At 43.7% G+C, this 21,861-nt stretch overlaps 1 protein-coding gene across 4 annotated transcripts in view; it reads right to left on the reverse strand.

Annotated features, from left to right (window-relative positions):
• LOC126341510 (estradiol 17-beta-dehydrogenase 2-like) overlaps positions 1 to 21,861 on the reverse strand; it is a 172,401-nt gene that overhangs the window by 137,606 nt on the left and 12,934 nt on the right. For 2 of the 4 annotated variants that reach the window (XM_050001779.1, XM_050001781.1), the window contains exon 2: positions 11,654 to 11,815. In XM_050001779.1, the coding sequence (XP_049857736.1) occupies positions 11,654 to 11,815 (162 nt within the window). Of the gene's footprint in view, positions 1 to 11,653; positions 11,819 to 21,861 lie in introns of all 4 variants that reach the window. The other 2 variants (XM_050001778.1, XM_050001780.1) reach the window with 1 other exon arrangement.

Consider the following 21,861-nt stretch of genomic DNA (forward strand, 5'->3'; position numbering starts at 1 on the left):
AAGGGACACATACAGCACAAAAGCGTACAGGCCGACCTTGTATGTTGACTGACAGAGAGCACCGGCAGTTGAAGAGGGTCGTAATGTGTAATAGACAGATATCTATCCAGACTATCACACTGGAATTCCAAACGGCATCAGGATCCACTGCAAGTACTATGACAGTCAGGCGGGAGGTGAGAAAACTTGTATTCCATGGTCGAGCGGCTGCTTATAAGCCACACATCAAGCCGGTAAATGCCAAAAGACGCCTCGCTTGGTGTAAGGAGCGTAAACATTGGACGACTGAACAGTGGTAAACGCTCTGTGGAGTGACGAATCATGATACACAATGTGGCGAATCGATGACAGGATGTGGGTACGGCGAATGCCCGGTGAATGTCATCTGCCAGGGTGTGTAGTGCCAACAGTAAAATTCGGAGACGGTGGTGTTATTGAGTGTGTGTGTGTGTGGGCGGGGGGGGGGGGGGGGGGGGGGGCTTGCAAGCATTGTTGTTTTGCATGGCACTATCACAGCACAGGCCTACATTGATGTTTTGAGCACCTTCTTGCTTCCCACTGTTGAAGAGCAATTCGGGGACGGCGATTGCATCTTCCAACACGATCGAGCACCTGTTCTTAATGCATGGCCTGTGGCGGAGTGATTACACGACAATAACATCCCTGTAATGGACTGGCCTGCACAGAGTTCTGACCTGAATCCTATAGAACACCTTTGGGATGTTTTGGACGCCGACTTCGTGCCAGGCCTCAACAAACGACATCGATACCTCTGATCACTGCAGCACTCCCTGAAGAATGGACTGCCATTCCCAAGGAAACCTTCCAGCATCCGATTGAATGTATGCCTGAAAGAGAGGACGCTGTCATCAAGACTAAGGGTGGGCCAACACCATACTGAATTCCAGCATTAGCGATGGAGGGCGCCACGAACTTGTAAGTCGTTTTCAGCCAGATGTCCGGATACTTTTGATCACCTTGTGTATATCTACCATTCATTCATCTGCAGGTTCCCCCATATCACGTTCTCTTTACTATATGTACCCTTTCTCCACCTTACTAAGAGTCGATTCATTATATTTCACATGAAGTTTAAACAAAAGTCTTAGCATGTTGGTATTTATTTTACTACTACACAATGGCTCAGTCACTACTTCTACTAGTGATGTTTACATGCCACTTAGGTTCTAACATTTTCATGTGCAATTATCATTATCTGTTTACAAACATAGCTTCAAATCTTGCTTCAATTTTTTTTTTTTTTTTTTACATTTGTCTTACAAACATCAATCATTTTTACTTATTAATGCCTCAGATCCATTATATTATCCTTGATCAATCTTTCACCTGACTTAGGTCATATCAGACAGAAAGCATTAGGGTTAAGAATGGCCTCAATTTTTAAAGAACCATTGAAAATAAACTTGAATTTTGATATTTCACTGTCTATCTCAGTAGAAGAAAATACTATTTCTCTCCCTGGTTTTGCTTTTGAGTTTCGAATCCTCTGCAGCAGGGTTTGAGAGCTACGATACCCTGACAGTTTTTGACACAGAAATATCTGCTTGTTTTTCATTTATGTTGAGTTCTTTTTTCAAGCCTGTAGACTTCCGATTTTTTAAAAGTAATATTCTTTTCCACTGGGGTTGAAATTTTTCCCATTTGGCACGCATACCATGGCAGTTGTTGGTACCAGTTTACCTACTTCGTCGGCTGTGTGGAATGTCCTTTTAAAAGGTACTGCAAACAGAGAGCTGCACGTGGCCCATCCCATCCCATCTAGCTACGTTCATTTATACGCGTACGTAGGTAGCCGTGGCACTGAAACTCTCTATTCGCTAACTTGCTTTCAGTGTTTCCTGAGTGAAGGCTATGACCTTGTTTTGACCGACACGTTACTTGTGGTTTTTTTTCCTTAGCTCGTTCACGCGTGCCCTGTACCCCCCCCCCCCTCCCTCCCACCTCCCCACCTCCCCTGTTTTTCATTTTTTTATTGTCAGTCTTCTGACTCGTTCTGCAGTAGAGACGCATATCACAAATTTGTATTCTGTACTCGTTAGACTATTCATTCCAGTCAACAAGCCTGTAAGTCTTCACTTTCACTGAGAATATCAACGTCATCAGCGAATCTTGTCATTGATATCCGCTCACCTTGAATTTTAATTCCATTCTTGAAACTTCTTTTTATTTCCATCATTGCTTCTTCAAGTATATGTTAAACAATGTAGGCGGAAGACTGCCTCCCTGCCTTACACTCCTTTTAATCCGAGCGCTTCATTCACTTTTTGTTCCCTCTTGGTTTTGCTACATCTTGTATATTACCCGTCTTTTCCTAAGCATATCCGTCTTCATATCTTCAGCTATATCTCTATATCTTGAGATATTCCATGAACATGTCTTGATTTTTCGTCTGCCTTATTTCCATTACCAACAGCAACGTCAGAACTGCCTCCCTGGTGCCTATACCTCTCCTAAAGGCGAACTAATCGTCGTTAACACGTACTCAGTTTTATTCTGCGTTCTTGTGCGTATTATTCTTGTCAGGAACTTCGATGCATGAGCTGTTAAGCTGGCTGTGCTATAATTCTAGCACTTGCCGCGTCTTGGCATCTCCAGAGCTTTGGCGATGATGTTTTTCCGAAACTCTTGCGGTACATCAAGAGTATCATATTTTCTATACAGCTACGGGAATGACGTATGGTTGTCACTTCCTCAAAAGATTTTAGAAATTCTGATGGAATATTATCTACTTCGAAACCTTTATCTGAGCTTAAGTTGTCCAGTGCTCTTTCAAGTTATGAATCAAGTACTAGTGGCTCCTGCATCTCTTCCCTGGTGACTTCTGTTTCTAAAACGTCACCACACAATTCCTCTGCCTCATAGAGACCTTCAATGTATTCTTTCCACCTATCCACTCTCTCCCCTGCATTTAACTGTGGAATTCTCACTGAACTTTTAATGCAGCTTTCAATTTCACTGAAGGTTGTTTCGACTTTTCTGTATGCTGAGCCAGTCCTTCTGTCAATAATTTCTTTTACGATTCTTCCTCATTTTTCATGTAGCCATCTCGCCTTAAAATCCCCGCACCTCCTGCTTAATTCATTGTTATGTGACTTATATTGCCAGGATCTTTATGTTTATGTTTTATTAATTAAAAAAGCAAGACAAATAGACCACAAAAATTAAATAAGCTGTGTAACAACATACCTGAAAAGGGACCATGACGAAAATAACACGACGAGCCGCGCGGGATTACCCGAGCGGTCTCAGGCGCTGCAGTCATGGACTGTGCGGCTGGTCCCGGCGGAGGTTCGAGTCCTCCCTCGGGCATGGGTGTGTGTGTTTGTCCTTAGGATAATTTAGGTTAAGTAGTGTGTAAGCTTAGGGGCTGATGACCTTAGCAGTTAAGTCCCATAAGATTTCACACAAATTTAAACATTTTTAACACGAAGACTGGCTAACTCATCATTTTTTTTAAAACTAGAACCAGGGTAACAGGAATGAAACATGCAAATATAAAAGGGATTTTACTCATTATCCAACTCTTTGACGGTTAAATACAACATACAATAATCGCAAAAAGTGCACAATAATGTTGCATCCTTTGCCAAGTCCAACGTGCCGTAACCATATACCGGTAAAAGGCACATCCCCACCATGTAATAAACGTAGTGCCCGACAAGACATATCACTCGATTGTTCGTGCTGGGAAAGAAGGTTGACTCTGGATGCAGGAGAATCTCACAGGAAATTGCCGCTTCCGTCGTCCTCGTAAGAAAAGTCAGTTGATCGTGGAGCTAACTCTAATGCCTGTGGCCGCAGGCGACCAAAGGATGTAGTGTATCTCTTTCGCTACAACGACTGCATCGGTCTATCTCACTAAGGCCAAGGCGAAGAAGTCGAGCGTTGGTGGGGACAAGGTTGTGAACAACTTGGTACCATAAGGCCGCCGCTTCCATCGGAGAAGCAGGGGGCCGGCATTGGACCAAGCAACCTGCCAATCTGTCTCTGGCGACAGGGTCTCCACAAAAGGAACGCAATTTGGAAAGACGTGCGACTGGGAAAGAATATCAACTCCCAAATAACTGACATCAGTAAAAAACTCCCGAATATGCCTCGATTTGTTATTTATCCTACTGTCATCTGCAAGAGGGGATAAACTTGCAGGTCGGTTAAAGATAAAAAGGTGAACTCAAACTGACTTGGGGGGGGGGGGGGGTGGCACAAAGACAGCTTAAAATCGTGGACAAACGACATGGAGCCCAAACGTCCCATCAGTGAAGTCTCGCCAAAACGTTACAACGCAGTCGAAAAATATAGCTTCGCTAGATAACCTTGCTTGATAATCGTTATAACTTGCTGGACATCATCGCAGGTAGGGGAAAATTTGTGTAACAAATTAGTCTTTACTGAACAAATGTTTCCAAGGTCCAAACCTTGAGAGGCAACGAATCCTTGCCGTGACGAACTTTCACTTTAACGCAGCGATTCTCATTGGATCATGATCAACAATAACACACAAAGATCGATGGCGAACGACCGCCACAGCCCACAGAATCTCAACTGTGTCAAATTCCCGCAAGCTGAGTAAACGGCATTTCCGGACATTAATATATGCTCTCTAAGTCAACAAAATGCATCCAAAATGTTCTTGAGCGCCGGTATGTCGTTATGAGCGCGAAGAAATACCATAGCGTCATCGGCGTATGCACAGACGATAAACGATTCTCCCAATAACGACCAGCCACCCAGTCGAGCAGCTATGGATCGCAATAAGACTTCCAGAAACAGCACGAATAATGACACAGACTTCCTTGCAGGACACCTCGACACACACGTGTGGGGAAAGAAAGACGCAAGGTCAATTATTATCATTTGACGAAATATCTTGCTCTGATGTCGCAAAAATCTATCCATCACGTGGAGTACTTCCTTATGGTCCCGATGAATGAATATCTCGTGGATCTGTTACAAATATTTATGGACAGCTCTGTAGGATTCATGGTGTCAATTCCCTACAGCACTACTTCAGACATTAATCGAGTCCATGCTATGTCGTGTTATGGCACTTCAGTGTGCTCGCGAGGGCCCTACATGATATAAGCTAGAGTGCCAGTTTCATTGGTTCTTCAGTATCTCGCATTTGTCAGGAAAATAAAAAAAAAAGCAATCTATCAACACAGAAGAGTCAAAGAAGCTTTTACACCTGCCTAATATCGAGTAGGGCCGCGATCACTCAGAAGTGCCGCAACACAACGTGGCATGGACTCGACTACTGTCTGAACTAGTGCCAGAGGTAACTGATACCACGAATCCTGCAAGGCTGTCCACAAATCCGTAAGAGTACGAGGGGTTGGAGGTCTTTTCTGAAAAGCACGTTGCAAGGCATCCCAGATGTGCTCAATAAAGTTCATGTTTGGGGAGTTTGGTGGCCAGCGGAAGTGTTTAATCTCAGAAGAGTGCTCCTGGAGCCACTCTGTAGCAATTCTGGACGCGTAGAGTGTCGCCTTATCCTGCTGGAAGTCCATCGGAATGCACAATGGAGGTGAATGGATGCAGGTGATCAGACAGGATGCTTACGTACATGTCACCTCTAATAGTCGTATCTAGACGCCTCAAGGGTCCCATATGACTCCAACTGCACACGCCCCACACCATTACAGAATCTCCACCAGCTCGAACAGTTCCTTGCTGGTATGCAGGGTCCATGGATTCATGAGGTTGTCTCCATATTCGCACACGTCCATCTGCTCGATACAATTTGAAACGAGACTTCTCTGAGCAGGCTACATGTTTCCAGTGATCAACAGTCCAATGTCGGTATGGACGAGTTCAGGCGAGGTGTAAAGCTTTGTGTGGTGCAGTCGTCGAGGGTACACGAGTGGGCCTTCGGTTCCGAAAGCTGATGTTTCATTGATTTTTCTCACGTTGACACTTGTTGATGGCCCAGAATAGAAATAAACAGCAATTTGCTGAAGGGTGTCCCTTCTGTCACGTTGAACGGTTCTCTTCAGTCGTCGTTGGTCCTGTTTTTGCAGGATCATTTTCCGGCTGGAGCGATGTCGGAGATTTGATGTTTTATCGGATTCATGATACACCTGTGAAATAGTCGTACGGGAAAATCCCCACTTCATCGCTACCTAGGAATTGCTCTGTCCCAACGCTCGTGCGCCGAATATAACACCACGTTCGGACTCACTTAAATCTTGATAACCTACCATTGCAGCAGCAGTAACCGATCTATGTGCCAGACTCTTGTTATCTTACATAGGCGTTGCCGTCCACAGCGCCGTATTGTGCCTGTTTACATATCTCTTTATTTGAATACGCTTGCGTATACCAGTTTCTATGCCGCTTCATATATATATATATATATATATATATATATATATATATATATATATATATATGATAGATGTTGACTATGGATATTTTATCATAGACACAGTCCCTTTGACTGTTCAGAGATGTCACTAAAGCCGGCCGCTGTGGCCGAGCGGTTCTAGGCGCTTCAGCCCGGAACCGCGCTGCTGCTACGGTCGCAGGTTCGAATCCTGCCTCGGAGATGGATGTGTGTGGTGTCCTTAGGTTAGTTAGGTTTAAGTAGTTCTAAGTCTAGGGAACTGAAGACCTCAAGTCCCATAGTGCTCAGAGCCACTGGAACCATTAGAGATATCACTAAACCCGCCAAAGATGTAAACAACCATGCATGAGCAGCGTCTATTAGACGGAGGGAATCCGACAGCCGATTAGTTCCAGTTATTCCACCAGGAAGGAGGTACACGGCACATGTTGTCTGTAGTTCAACCATGACTAGACGGGCAATACCGCAGTTCGATCGCGTCCGCATAGTTACTTTCTGCCAGGAAGGGCTTTCAACAACGGAAGTTTCCAGGTGTATCGAAGTGAAGCAAAGCGATGTTTTCGGGCATGCGGGAGATACAGAGAGATAGGAACTGTCGATCAAATGCCTTGCTCAGGCCGCCCAAGGCTACTACTGCAGTGGATAACCGCTATCTACGGATTATGGCTCGGAAGAACTCTGACAGCAACGTCACCATGTTGAATAATGCTTTTCGTGCAGCCACCGGACGTCGTGTTACGACTCAAACTGTGCGCAGTAGGCTGCGTGATGCGCAACTCCACTCCCGACGTCCATGGCGAGGTCCATCTTTGCAAACACGAAACCATGCAGCTCGGTACAGATGGGCCCAAAAACATGCCAAATAAACCGCTCAGGATTGGCATCACGTTCTATGTTATCCCACAGGTGGCATAGCACTCTTGCACTAGTTGTGCCACAGTCCTCGACAGTGACAGCAGTGACTGTCTTACAGTATTGCTACAGCAGCGGCAGCTATGTCTATGGAATCCACCTATGAATGTTTGTGGACATGCTCAGCTACTATGGATGCTGGAGGCAGCGAGAGGGCAGCAGTGGCGTGTCCGGAGTCCATGGAGAACCATTCCCCCTGGTGTGATGTTAAAGACCCTGTCGTTCCAGAATGACTTTACTGAACTGTGGCATCAAATGGGCAGTTCCTTAAATTTAGGGAAAGGTAGGTTTACGATGCTTTAAGACATATGTGCTGACCAAACTTAAACAACTGTTTGCCTGGTGACATCAGAGAGGAACTGTTTATCTTAGGACAGACATAATGGTATACTTATATTGATATCCATATAAGTGTATAGTTCTGGCGATACCGACATTGACCTTCCTCTTCTGTGAGGATGCACATATATTACCCGAACTCTTACGGGACTTGGCAAGAATGTATTCTACGAGTAATGAGTGTATTGGGTAGGGAAACTACGAATGTAGTGTGTGGACATAAGGTGAGAATGTGGATCTCGCAGGAGGCGTGCGCGAGGTGGTCCCTCAGCGCCCTCCGTGGCTCAGATGGATAGCCGGCATGGTAGCTCAGCGTGTTCGGACAGAAGGTTTAGCTACCCTTTGTAATAAAAAAACTGAGTAAACGGTTCAAGAAACAACCTTAACGAGTGTCTTCGGGCGTCCGCCATAAACAACATCAACGACCAATATAGAACAAAATGATAATTAAAAAAAAAACAAAAGGATGGGTAGAGCGTCTGCCATGTAAGCTGGAGATCCCGGGTTCGAGTCCTGGTGGGGGCACGAAATTTTTTCCGTTGATATATATCAATGCCCGTCAGCAGCTGAAGGTACTAATATATAATTCTAATTTCAGACAGAATGGTATTCCATACTTATAACTAGTGGCATGACTGCTATAAATAGCCATACAGATCTCTACAGCACCAGGCACTTTCTAGCAAGCAAGTTATTTCCATTTATCCCAGCGTATTGGTTTTGACGTCATAGAGCTGCGCCAGTATTCCCTGGTCAGCCATCTTGGATTCTGACATCTTAGTAATGATGCACCAGTATCCTAATTCAGCTCAGATTCTGACATCATAGAGCTATGCTAGCATTCCAGGCCAGCCATTCTGGATCGTCATCTTGGTTTCTGAAGTCACAGTTGGACTGCAACAGTATTCCAGGGGATTCTGTAATTAGTACAAATGACCTACTTCCACTGTCTTGCCGGCCTAAGTGGCCTAGCGGTTCTAGGCGCTCCAGTCAGGAACCGCGCGACCGCTACGTCGCAGGTTCGAATCTTGCCTCGGGCATCGATATATGTGATGTCCTTAGGTTAGTTAGGTTTAAGTAGTTCTAATTTCTAGGGGACTGATGACCTCAGAAGTAAACTCCCTTAGTGCTCAGAGCCATTTGAACCATTTTGAACCACTGTCTTGAATTTTTGTGTTTCTGGCCAACTTATATTTAGGAGAACAGACCTAACTCCACAGTAACGTCAATAAGAGATGGAGAAGACCTCAGCTCTTTTTGAATTTCTCACAAATTTTTGAATTTCCTGTCATTTTATACTTATGGTAGTTAGCCTTTGTCAGAAATGTCTTACGGGGAAGGGTGAGGGAATCTGATGACTCACCGATTATATCATCGATGACCGTATCAGTGGTATATTTTGCGCCAGAATCTTCTTTGCCCGCTTATTATCGATATACAACATAACATCAATCTTCCCTTCCATGTCTATGTGTATTATTTTTGTCAGCAACGTAAGCTGATTGTGCAACATTTCTCGCACATACAAGCCATTCAGAACTGAGTGAACGTTATTTTTTCGGAAGTCTGATGGTTTGCTTCCAATCTCACAGTTTCTACAAATCAATTTGAGTAGCCGTTTTATTGCCACTTCCTCCACAGATGTCAGAAATTGCTTAAAAATTGCGCCTTATTTGAGCGCAAGTCTACAAAATATCTATTAAAATATGACTGACATTGGTTCAGCTCTGTCTCCCATTGCCTTGCCATTTTAAAACAGTTTCTCCTCGTCATAGAGGTCTTCAGTGTACTCTTTTATCCGTCTGTTCTCTTCTCCGCGTGTATCAGTGGAATTCCCACTCTGTTCTTTATCTGGACTTCCTTGCATTTGATCTGACGCTTCTTCCCCCTCGTCTTCAGCGTATTCTTTCCACCTCCTACCTCTATCCTCTGCATTTAACAGCGGAATTTGCATTGTACTCTTACTTTTTATGTCCTTACTTTTAATTTTCGTACTGATAATCCTGTTGAGGTTTTTACACGCCGAATGAATCTTTTCGATGGTCATTTCTTTTCGGTTTCTTCGTACTTTTCCTGAAGGTATTACGCCTTGACTTTTCTGTGCTTCCTACTTATTTCGTTCCTACGTGTCTTATACTACAGATTTCTCTTTTTCCTTAAATACACAGCTGGGAAAAATTAATACACTAGAAAGATGGTGTCAATTTTGATCTGATGATGGCATATGCTATTTGTGGGATACTTGATATACTGACAACGGTTTCAACGTTGTCCGTCAGCTGACAGCGTAGTGACATAGCTACCAGAGCGACGTCTGTGTCTACTCTTTAACAGAGAATGCTCACAGCTAGAAGGCTCAATAGAGTGAAAACGTGTAAAGCGAGCAGGCAACCATGCAACAGAGACGCATTCATTCTTGCTACAGCCAACAGAGAGTTTGGAAGAGGTGAAATTGTGACCTTCCGAGTGGCGGGATGGTCCTTTCGGAGAACTGCTACACACTGGACGTGCAGCTGTGCAACGATGCTGATATCAGTGGTCACGTGAACATCCTCACACCAGTAGACGAGGTTGTTGACGTCCGCGCAGCAATAGGGCTCCAGGATTGTCGTATTGTAAAGGCAGCAGTGGCAGATCGTACAGACACCACAACAGGTGAAGGCTTGTGAGCCCAGATGTGTCAACACGAACTGCTGCGAACCCGTCATTAGCAGTGCAACTACGGGCACGCACATACCTATCCCTTCTTCCACTCACACCACAATATCGACGTGCAAGATTCGACTGGTGCCATCAAAGAATTCCTTGGAAGATGGAATGGCGTGCCGTGATTTTCAGCGATGAAAGTACATTCTACCTGCATGCAGGTTATATTCGTTTGCGCCTACGATGTTGACCTGGTGAGTGCATTAGTCCGATGCACACTGCCCTCACACCAAGTCTTATGGTCTGAGGTGCGATAAAATATTACTCACGTTCATATTTGGTGTTTCTGGAAGGAACGGCAACAAGCGCTCGGTAAGCGTAGAATGTTTTTAGGCCTGTTCTCTTGCCGTTCTTGCAACTGGAAGACGATACATTGTTCCAATAGGATGCTGCTCACCCATACGTTGCCCGTGTAACTCTACACGCTCCGCAGCTTCTCTGGCCAACATTACGCATATCACTGGACTAGTCTCCAATCGAGCTCGTGTGGGATACCACGAGTAGAGACGATACTTACGCAACTCGTCAACCAACAACTCTCACAGGACTACATGAACAGATCGAGTAGGCATGGAATACCGTATCACAGGACAGATTAGATTAGTACTTTTTCGCCATCTGTACACTCTGATATTGGTGTTTCAGCATCGGTCGACACCTGGTACCTCAGAACCACTTGTGCCACAGGTGTGTAAATGTAATCATTTTGTGTACTACATATATACTGTTGCAACAACAAATCTTGAGTAAATTGCAAATCTCTTAAAGGGTATATTCATTTTTTCTGGTTTATTTGTACTTCCTTCTTTGTCGGTGTGCATATTTCTTTTGTTACCCAAAGTTTCTTTAGCATGCTGCATACTCTCTGAAAGTCGAAGTATGCTCATGTTATAGAATGCTGCATCTCTAAAATACACTTGCCAATGACGTAATACTTACTTTACCAGCATACAGACCAGACTCTCCATGCATGATTCAAAATGGTTCAAATGGCTCTGATCACCATGGAACTTAACTTCTGAGGCCATCAGTCCCCTAGAACTTAGAACTAGTTACACCTAACTAACACAAGGACATGACACACATCCATGCCCGGGGCAGGGTTCGAACCTACGACCGTAGCGGTCGCGCGATTCCAGACTGTAGCGCCTAGAACCGCTCGGCCACTGGGGACGGCTCTCCATGCATGGTAACTAATATTTGGCCATCATCTTAATTGAAAGACGTTATACCCATGTTGCAGTGGTCTCACAAGTAACATCAAAAGCACTTAAAATCACCATGTAAATGTGGAACTCTGTTATGTAAGCTGGTTACGCAATGACAGCTGACCTGTGATGAGGACGGCGCGCGACGGCAGGTTGTCCAGGAGCCGCAGCGGCCTCAGCTTGTCCAGGGCGGTGCCAACCAACCAGACCAGCAGCGACGCCAGCGACACAGCGCCCACCCACTGGCACACCGCCGCCAGTGCTGCCAACATACCTCCTCTGCTTCCTGCTGTAACAGGAAAAACTTCTTAACGCGGCCGCCGTCACCCTCTGCTGCACTGAACAGCTACCCGATGATACACAGAGCAATAATAATGCTAAAGGGAATGCGTTAACCGACAAAGCGAATAGAATAGCCGACTGGGGTCACTCCACCATCGTTCAGTGGTGAGTTCATGGGTGTTCAGCGAAGTTGTTGTTTCCATTTTCTCCACAGAATTTCGCTGACCGACCCAGTTGTCTCTTCAGATGCTATGAGTTTTGGATAAAAACAGTCTTGGTTGCAATTTTAATTTCTTTTATTTTTCAATGACACGTTTCGCCTTATTTAGGCATCTTCAGGTTATCTTTTCTAGATGGACGCGAGAGGCACCAAGATCCGCATAACGCTTTCCCGTTCACAGGAGCTATGAGTTTTGCTATTGTGTGTACTCGCTGCCTCCACTCCAGCCAAACAGTGAGCTACACTGATTGATAATTCTGTGGACTATGAGGCAACGCTTTGTTGTTCTACTTCTGTAGACCAATTGTTCATCACTTCCAGTTGCTCACTCCGATTTTCAGCTCTGTGAAGCCATCGTGTGATTTATGAGAGTATCATCACTGTGGTTGTGTTTTCGTTGCGTGTTACGAAATTGGAACAGCGGAATTTAGAGCAACATTATGCCAATGAAGTTTTGTGTTAAACTTGAGGAATCCATGAGTGTGATCTTTGAAAAGCCGGCAGGAGTGGCCGAGCGGTTCTAGGCGCTACAGTGTGGAACGCGCGACCGCTTTGGCCGCAGGTTCGAATCCTGCCTCGGGCATGGATGTGTGTGATGTCCTTAGGATAGCTAAGTTTAAGTACTTCTAAGTTATAGGGCACTGATGACCTCAGAAGTTGTCCCATAGTGCTCAGAGCCATTTGATCTTTGAAAAGTTGCAACAGGCCTAAGGGGGTCATTCCTTATCAAGGGCACAAATTTTTCGCTGGCACATATCATTTTTGGGAGGGCAAGAACACTTTAAAGATGAACCTCGCTGAAGGAGACCTTCATCTTCAAAGACCGACGAAAACGTCGAAGGTGCACATGCTCTTGTAAGATTGTTCCTCCAGGACAAAGTGTCAACCAAGTGTTTTACAAACACGTCCTTCAAAGGCTAAGAAAAAGCGTGAGTCCGCAGGTCGTGGCCGTGCGGTAGCGTTCTCTCTTTCCACGCATGGGTTACCGGGTTCGATTCCCGGCGGGGTCAGGGATTTTCTCTGCTTCGTGATGACTGGGTGTTGTTTGATGTCCTTAGGTTAGTTAGGTTTAAGAAGTTATAAGTTCTAGTGGACTGATGACCATAGTTGTTAAGTCTCATAGTACTCAGAGCCATTTGAAAAGCGTGAATTGAGCGAGAGCAGACATTGCAGACACGTGGGTTCTGCATCATGGCGACACCTCATGTTACCCAGCCACGTCCACCAAGGAATTTTTGACCTCAAAAGACATTACTGTTGTTCCACAGCTCCCCCATTCACCTGGTCTGAGTCCTAGTGACTTTTTTCTTTTTCCAAAATTGAAAAGAACGTCATTTTCAGACTCTGGAGAACATTCAAAAGAATGTAACCGACATATTAAAGGCACTACCTGTTGTAGCTTTTCAGTGCTGCTACCGAGACTGCGAACGAGTCCACAAATGCACTTTGAAAGAGACAGTATTGTTGTTTGAAGAAAAAAAAAATAACTTTGATAGATAAAAAATCATTCATTACTTTTCGCACATACCTCGTACAGCAGAGTTCAATTCCAACCTCCAATCCGCCCTTAGACGCTCTTTTGTTTTACAGAGCACGCACTGACACTCTGTGAAACGCAAATTCCCTTCATCGTTTTTAAGTTATGATGGATTTTTTTTTTAATCTACAGGGCCGTCTTGATCACACTTCACTATTACCGGTTTCGGCTACTTACGTCTCAGGACACAAAATATTCTGATGCAGCATCAACCGCAAAATAAACATGTAGGTACATAATAAGTGCTTTGATCAAGACGGACCTGTAAAATAAAGTGCCACAAATATGATCTCGCACTCATTTTTCAGACTTCATGTCTTCAATTCATATGATGGTTGTGGAAAACCCCAGGTGTTTCTTTTAATTTGAAATCATCGTCCCTGTCTGTTAGGTGTTCTAACAATTTTATTTCATTAGGTTCCTTAATTACGTTGGCCATGAAACTTGTCACTTGCACCGTGATGCCGGTCTCATCGTATTTCATGTCATGTCTACATTCAAGGCAGCGCTCGGCGACTGCTGATTTGCTTGTTTGTTTTATAGTCCAGTGAAACTGTCAGAAAAAAAGCCTGTACCTTGCAAAAGGTGGGGGTAGAAGATTATATTTTCTTAACTCGTTCATATTGTTGGCAAGGTTAGAAAACCAAGTTTTGCCAACAAAATCCCTCTTGGGAAAACTTTCTGCAGTCAAAAAACTTTTAAAATTTCGGCCTTTTTTCAGTTTTTTTCAAAATATCTCAGTTTCATTTGCTCCTACTGCTTTGATGCCTATTTTCTTCTTTTCAAAGAGCACCAAATTCTCTGCAAATTTGATTCATACCATTTTTTTCTACTCCCAGTATCTAAGGCGCTACAATGCGTCAAATAATACCAATTTTTCAAATTTCGAGCAAAGTGGCAAATTACCTAATTTTTGAACACTGTTTTTTCAGTTTCTATTTGTGTAGTATAAACATATTAATCATCATGTTATTGATTGGAACTTACCATCTCACTCTGCTGCAGGGTCAGGATAAACAGCATCATATTCAGTAACTACGAACACATTCACGTCGGATTGCTTGAAGTTTATTTGTGTTACAATATGTAATACGATTGCATGCAGGTGCCGTACATTTTCTATAGTTGATTGAAGTTAATGATCAGTTATAAGAAAAAGTATGTAGGACAAAAGCGTATTTATTCTTTTGCGGGCGGAAGGCGATTATTTCTGGTGATTGTTCACAGTGCACTGACAGCTATTAGCACACAACAATAAGGGTCCTACAGTTTGGAGTCGCTTCCATTCAGGTATGTTGTGGTGCTGAAAATGAGTATGTCTGACATGAATTTGTGTAGTATTCGCTGAAAACAGCGTTGAAAAGATTTTGCCAGGACATGCATATTCCAGGACTGTGCGAGCGCATTTATTGTGTCACCTTGCTTTGGACTGTCAAGTGTGGGATCACATACAGCTAACAGAAGATAAACGTGGGACATTGAATGACTTGTCTTCTCCTTGTGGTGAGTCAGAACTGTTAATTGGCCAGGATGCCAGTGTTCACAGGGAACAAGTCATAAAAAATTTGTAACTGCCCTGAAAACGATTGAAAGTAAGGGACCCACAGCAAAATTATGGGTTCAGTACTACAAGATGGTCACTCACATGAAACAATTTATTGAAGCGGATCGATCAGGAATTGGAAACTTCATCTTGAAAGCGTGAGAAAAATGCTTCCCTACTTCCATTCAGCTGGACATTTTATGTACGCTAAAAGTGGTCACCTCTACTTACAGGGTATGTTGAGACTCGAGGAAAAAATGGATTTATCAGAATATGAGAAGTTCTCAACGAAAGGACATTTTACAATCCGGCGTTCAGAAAAGTATCAAATTTGTAGAGAATTTTGTGGTCTTTAAAAAAGAAAATAGACGTTAAAGCGATAGGAGCAAACAAAACAGAGATATTCTGAAAAAACTGAAAAAAGCCGAATTTTTTTGACTGCAGAAAGCTTTCCCAAGCGAAATTTTGTTGGCAAAACTCGGTTTTCTGATATTTCCAACCATATGAACGAGTTGAAAAAATAAACTCCTCTACCCCTCCTTTTGCAAGGTATATCTGCTACTTGACTGGACTATTAGTCAAGTGTGTCGCTGATGTTCCATCCATTTCTCCTCGACTGTTCTGAGAGTCTGACCAGCGTAAGACACATTCGGATGGAATGCGGTGTACACCTGGTTTTCGCAGACCTACATCGTCTTTAACATTATAAAGAATATTTCTTATATTATTTGAAGGAAGCGACATACACTGTGTTGTGTACAACTTCATACACTATATTAAGGAGAGATGGGATACAGAATGGTGCGGCAAAAGTCGTCATGGGAAAACTGGACGGAACCAGAAATGCTTGGCGAACTAGTCAACACAACACACAGATTTACTTAAGTTGTATTTGTCCAAACATACAAAAACTCGTTAAGGATGATGCAACAAGAAACAAAGCCTAGCTCGTCATTGTCAACAATCACTGTGCACTAAGCGCGAACAATGGCGTTGGGGGCGTGAGTAGGCGGCGTCCGCATAGTCAGTTGCTCCCAACTCAAGTGGGCCGAGCGGCTGTCGCCGGCAGTCTTAAGCCTAGTTTACACGACGACACTAGGTTGCAGGCAACTGCGCTACCGGCCACTGCGCATGCGCGCCGCGCGTTTGCGCAAATCGTTGGTGAAACTAAACACTTTCGGCGCGTTCCACATTTGGCGACACAAGTTGCACGAGTTTTGAGGTTATGTGTGATCGTAGAGTGTAGATAAACTGAAATATGAAATGGCGAACTGAGAATAATGTTCGCTTTTCGGATATCTTTGCTTTGATAGGTGTTTGTGGGATTTCAATGGTGCTGATTACCAGAATAAGTAACATATTGCTGCCGCTGAGATCGTCATGTGCGATCATAACATAGATGGTTTGAGAATATCTTAGCTGGAGGACAAAATTTATTGAGTTAGGAGCACACTACTGGATTAAGAAAAATGCAAGCAAGTGTAATTCTAGCTGTGACAATGCTCTCGTCTACAAGACTCCCATCGTTTGAGTTGGCCAGCTCCTTGTTAAGGAATACTGTTGCCAGGAGGGAAGGCTATACAGATTCAAGGAGCTGCATTCTTTATTCAATATTGATCTGTTTAAAACGTCGGTGTAGTGCTCTCCATTCACATATGATAGAATTTTGAAATATTGCCACTGTACAGATCTATCTTCTTAGTGCGGCCTGCGCCGGACGAGGTGGCCGAGCGGTTTTAGGCGCTACAGTCTGGAAACGCGCGGCCTCTACGGTCGCAGGTTCGAATACTGCCTCGGGCATGGATGTGTGTGATGTCCTTAGATTAGTTAGGTTTAAGTAGGTCTAAGTTCTAGTGGACTGATGAACACAGCAGTTGAGTCCCATAGTGCTCAGAGCCATTAGTGCGGCCTGCTTCGAATAATTATTGTTGCTAATGTTAATAATTGTTACTGTTAATGTTAATAATTATTGGTGTTAATGAAATACCGTCATCACCAACTAGAGCCGTATCTTATAGCATGCCGAGTGTTCTCGATTGTAATGCACGCAATATGATATGTAATTTCAGTTCTGGCGACAGTACTTCATGCATTACCGCACCTTTATTCCTTATTGCGTAATTAACACTATTTGGAACAAACGTGAAAGTTCTGGTGACATTCTAAGATAATTAAACGAACTTCTTGGATCTTCCGTTATAAATTATTTCAGCAGTGATTCTGAGCAACCGAGCTGCTGTCTTTTCTTCATCCAGTCACGAATCGAAACACGTTTCTTATTTTTTTCTTAAGAAGCGATTCCACGCAACAAGCTTTAATTGCATCACAACTCGTGCGATGTGCAGTTGCCAGAACTTTCATTTCAGACACGTCTCATGGACCGACAAAACGACGAAACTGAAGTGTATACTGGTGTCGCCGTGTCTACAGTCATATATGAAACCACTAGCGTGCAACCCATTCCACGCAACGAGTAGCGCAACCTAGTGTCGTCGTGTAAACTAGGCTTTATGCGGTGGCAGAGACGCTCGCAGTAGGCTACACAGCGGCTGTGCACGTAGGCTCGGCGGACCTGCACCAGGAGGTACGTCAGGTCCCTCGTGACCGCTGTCGGCATCATAGGGAAACCTGCCTTTCCGTTACCAACATCCATACGCCACTGTGTGGTGTCGATACGTGATATCACACAATGGATGCCATGTTGCCGTAGGAGTCTACCGACCTTTTCGGGATAACTGGCCAGAATAAGGCAGATAAGCAATTTTTGGCTTTTCTTCCGCGGACTTGCAATCGAATGTAATCATGAAATGAAATATGATCAGGCCAATATCGTCATGCAAACGTCAAATATCTGGGATAGCATATTAAGGACTCTATCGAAACTGAGTTGACAGAAAATCTAATAAACAGGCATGGAGAAGTCAATTTCTACAACGCGTGATGTCCGGCACTCAATTTCGAAAAAATCGGCGATCATGAGATTCACGGTGTAACAGTACGTGTTCTGTGAAACAAAAGAGCATGATGGGGCGCAGTGGACGACGGGAATCGAACTTGGCTATAAACAGCGGCATGAGACCAAAAATTGCCGGCCGGGGTGGTCTGGCGGTTCTATGCGCTCAGTCCGGAACCGCGCGACTGCTACGGTCACAGGTTCGAATCCTGCCTCGGTCATGGATGTGTGTGATGTCCTTAGGTTAGTTAGGTTTAAGTAGTTCTACGTTCTAGGGGACTGATGACCTAAGATGTTAAGTCCCATAGTGCTCAGAGCCACTTGAACCATTTTTTAAGCAAAAATTGCTCGCAGTCTGGTTGGAGTCCAGGCACCGAGTACTCGTAACAACAAAACTTTGTCACACGCTACACGACTACTTGCTTCTGTCTGCATAGCATAGTACTTAAACACAAAAAGAACTTTTGTTAAACTGAGCTCGCTGCACACTACCGGTGTGACAGCATTTTTTCATAGTGCCATGAGTGCGAATCCATGTTTCGTCTGAATAAATCATTAGCAGCCTTCATTATGCTTAATTGCTTTAATGTGACGTGCCTTTTTAGAAACGTTCACATACGAGATGACTCGTTTGTTCTGACACTATTAAGCCAATACCACAGACAAAAACTTTTACCGCTTATTTATTGGTTCAAATGGCTCTGAGCACTATGGGACTTAACTTATGAGGTCATTAGTCCCCTAGAACTTAGAACTACTTAAACCTAACTAACCAAAGGACATCCCAAACATCCATGCCCGAGGCAAGATTCGAGCCTGCGACCGTAGCGGTCGCGCGGTTCCATACTGCAGCGATATAACCGCTCGGCCACCCTGGCCGGCGCTTATTTATTCTTAGATTAGAAGCCGATTTCTGTGAAATGAACACCTGCCGTACAGCAAATCCTACGCAGCACAGACTGAGCGCTTAACGCGAACGCACAATAATAAACATTCATATACCAGGAAATGTGAGGCAATTATTTATAAATTAACTGATAGTAACACATTAAACCAAAAAACTTCCATAAACTTATGATTCACACATCAAGCAGGCGGGTTTGCACTAATTTATGAAAAATGAGCATGAAGTAGCTAAACAAAATGATATGTTTTGGATGTCATGAAACTTGGCTGAAGTACGGAACCCGAGACACACCATTAACAAATATAAATCCACAGTCCAGTAAACAGAAATTTTAGATTTGAGTGTAAAATACATAATAAGAAGCAACGAGAAATATTTACGAGTATACTTACAGCTTACCTGATAACAGTACAACGTTTCTTCGCCTATAACATCGTTCAGCACAAGGATAATCCGAGAAGTAACGCTCATTGCGCAGTCCTGCTGTGCAGATTGATGTCAAACTCCTATTTTATGTCGAATGGTATCGTTGACAAATGTACTGTTTGTATACCATGAATATTAGTCAATGAAGAAAAAAGTAAATTATGGCTATCTGTTTCCAGCCGAGAAGAATTAAATTACATTCTTCTGTTTCCAGAAAGAAAATTGTTTATTACTTTGACATCGAACTGTCACACTGACAAAAAAGTGATATATTTCTTGATCATATGCACAGACAAAAATTAATTTTTTCTTAATGGATTAGGTTTACTCTTCCGCTGGTGAGATAACAAGCACCATTATATCCAGTATGAAGAGGATTTGCTAGACACCTTCTGGGAGCATTACAGTCAGTGCATTGATCTCAACGTTCTCCATAAACCAACACTATGAAGTATCATAGACCTATTCAAAAGCCCCCTCCTTTCCTTCCTAATAGCTTACAACAAATGCCACATATATATACGTATGCAGGCCAATCTACATCGGGCGACATAACAATGCTAACGGGTAGTTACTTGTTCCTGTCATAGATGAACACCACGCTAATAGGCTGATGATCGTTTCGTCGTTAAATCCCTGAATACAGGCTAGCCTTTTCTGAAAATATTCCCTCCGAAGCATGCTGTGTACGAAGTTTGTGTTTCTCTCTTGAATCCGTAAGCATCCCCCAGTTGAGAGATTCGCGCTTCTGTACCACTTCTGACATGAAAGGAGTTTTTGCGGGAATTTACGCTTATTGAAAACCGTTACTGAAGGTCAAATTTATTTCATTCCATTCTTGTTTCAGCAAGTTTTCAATTATTTCAAATTGGAAAACAGTGTGGGTTGTAAAGTTATTAAGTTCCAATAACGCTTTGCATCGTTTTTGGGGCATCATTAGACCGTTAAAAGGTAACTAAATATGAAACCTATCCGCCATAGAGCCATTAAGTATGAGATGTGTCCCCAGCAGATAACGCCGCAGCAGCGCAATATGGGACTGCACTTACAAAAGAGTGCACGGCACAATAAATAGATCCATTAAGCGCTCATACAGAAATGACTAACACAAGAAACTAGAGTGTATCATTGTGTGGCCCGATGTGGACTAGCACGTATAACTATGATAGTCATATCTGTGCGAGTGCTAAATGAACTTATCGTGCCACGCAAAGCTGCAACTTCATTTATATTTTGCAAGTTTGATACTATGCAATGATACTGTACCAGTGTTTGCTGGTGTGGTTAAGGTTCACAATTCATACTTCATAACTCTAGAATGGATAGGTCTTATATCCAATTTCTTGCACAATCTGATGATGTCCCAAAAGGGAGAAATGTGTTACTGAAATTAAATAACTTTACAATGCACACTGTTTTTCGATCTGCAATAATATTGAAAGTATTGTTCGTGTATTAGTATAGTCAGTTGTTCTGTTATAGTATTTATATCATACACTGATGCTCATAAATTAAGGATAATTGCAGAATGTGGTGTCACACAACGTAGTACTACTCAAAACTGGCGCTAATAGCATAGGCACATAGGGAACACACACGACTTAGATCTGTAAGTCCACGGTATTGGTGATAAGTTGAGAAAACCGTCCCGAAACACATGTGCTACAAAACGCCACTGATTCCTGCGCATGTGCCCCGACAGCAATATGAGGTATGATCACCATGCATACGTACACAGGCCTCACAACGGGTTGGCATACTCTGGATCAGGTAGTCGAGCAGCTGCTGGGGTATAGCCTGCCATTCTTGCACCAGTGTCTGTCGGAGCTCCTTAAGTGCCGTAGGGGTTTGAAGACGTGCAGCGATACGTCGACCGAGAGCATCTCAGACGTGCTCAATGGGGTTTAGATCTAGAGAACAGGCAGGCCACTCAATTCGCCTGATATGTTCTGTTTCAAGGTAGTCCTCCACGATGGCAGCTCGGTTGGGCCGTGTGTTTTCATCGATCAGGAGGAAGGTGGGACCCTCTGCAGTCCTGAAAAGGCGGACATACTGGTGCAAAATGACGACCCGATACATCTGACCTATTACAGTTCCTCTGCCAAAGACATGTAGGGGAGTACGTGAATCGATCATAATTCCACCCCACACCATCAAACCACGACCTCCATACAGGTCCCTTTCAAGGAGATTAAGGGGTTAGTATCTGGTTCCTGGTTCACGCCAGATGAAAACCCGGCGATAATCGCTGTTCAGACTATACCTGGACTCGTCCGTGAGCATAAGCTGGGACCACTGTTCCAATGACCATGTACTGTGTTCTTGACACCAGGCTTTACGGGTTCTCCTGTGACCAGGGGTCAGTGTAATGCACCTTGCAGGTCTCTGGGCGAATAAACCAAGTCTGTTCAGTCGTCTGTAGACTGTGTGTCTGGAGACAACTGTTCCAGTGGCTGCAGTAAGG

Source organism: Schistocerca gregaria, chromosome 1, assembly GCF_023897955.1.
Source record: "Schistocerca gregaria isolate iqSchGreg1 chromosome 1, iqSchGreg1.2, whole genome shotgun sequence".
Classification (NCBI taxonomy): domain Eukaryota; kingdom Metazoa; phylum Arthropoda; class Insecta; order Orthoptera; family Acrididae; genus Schistocerca; species Schistocerca gregaria.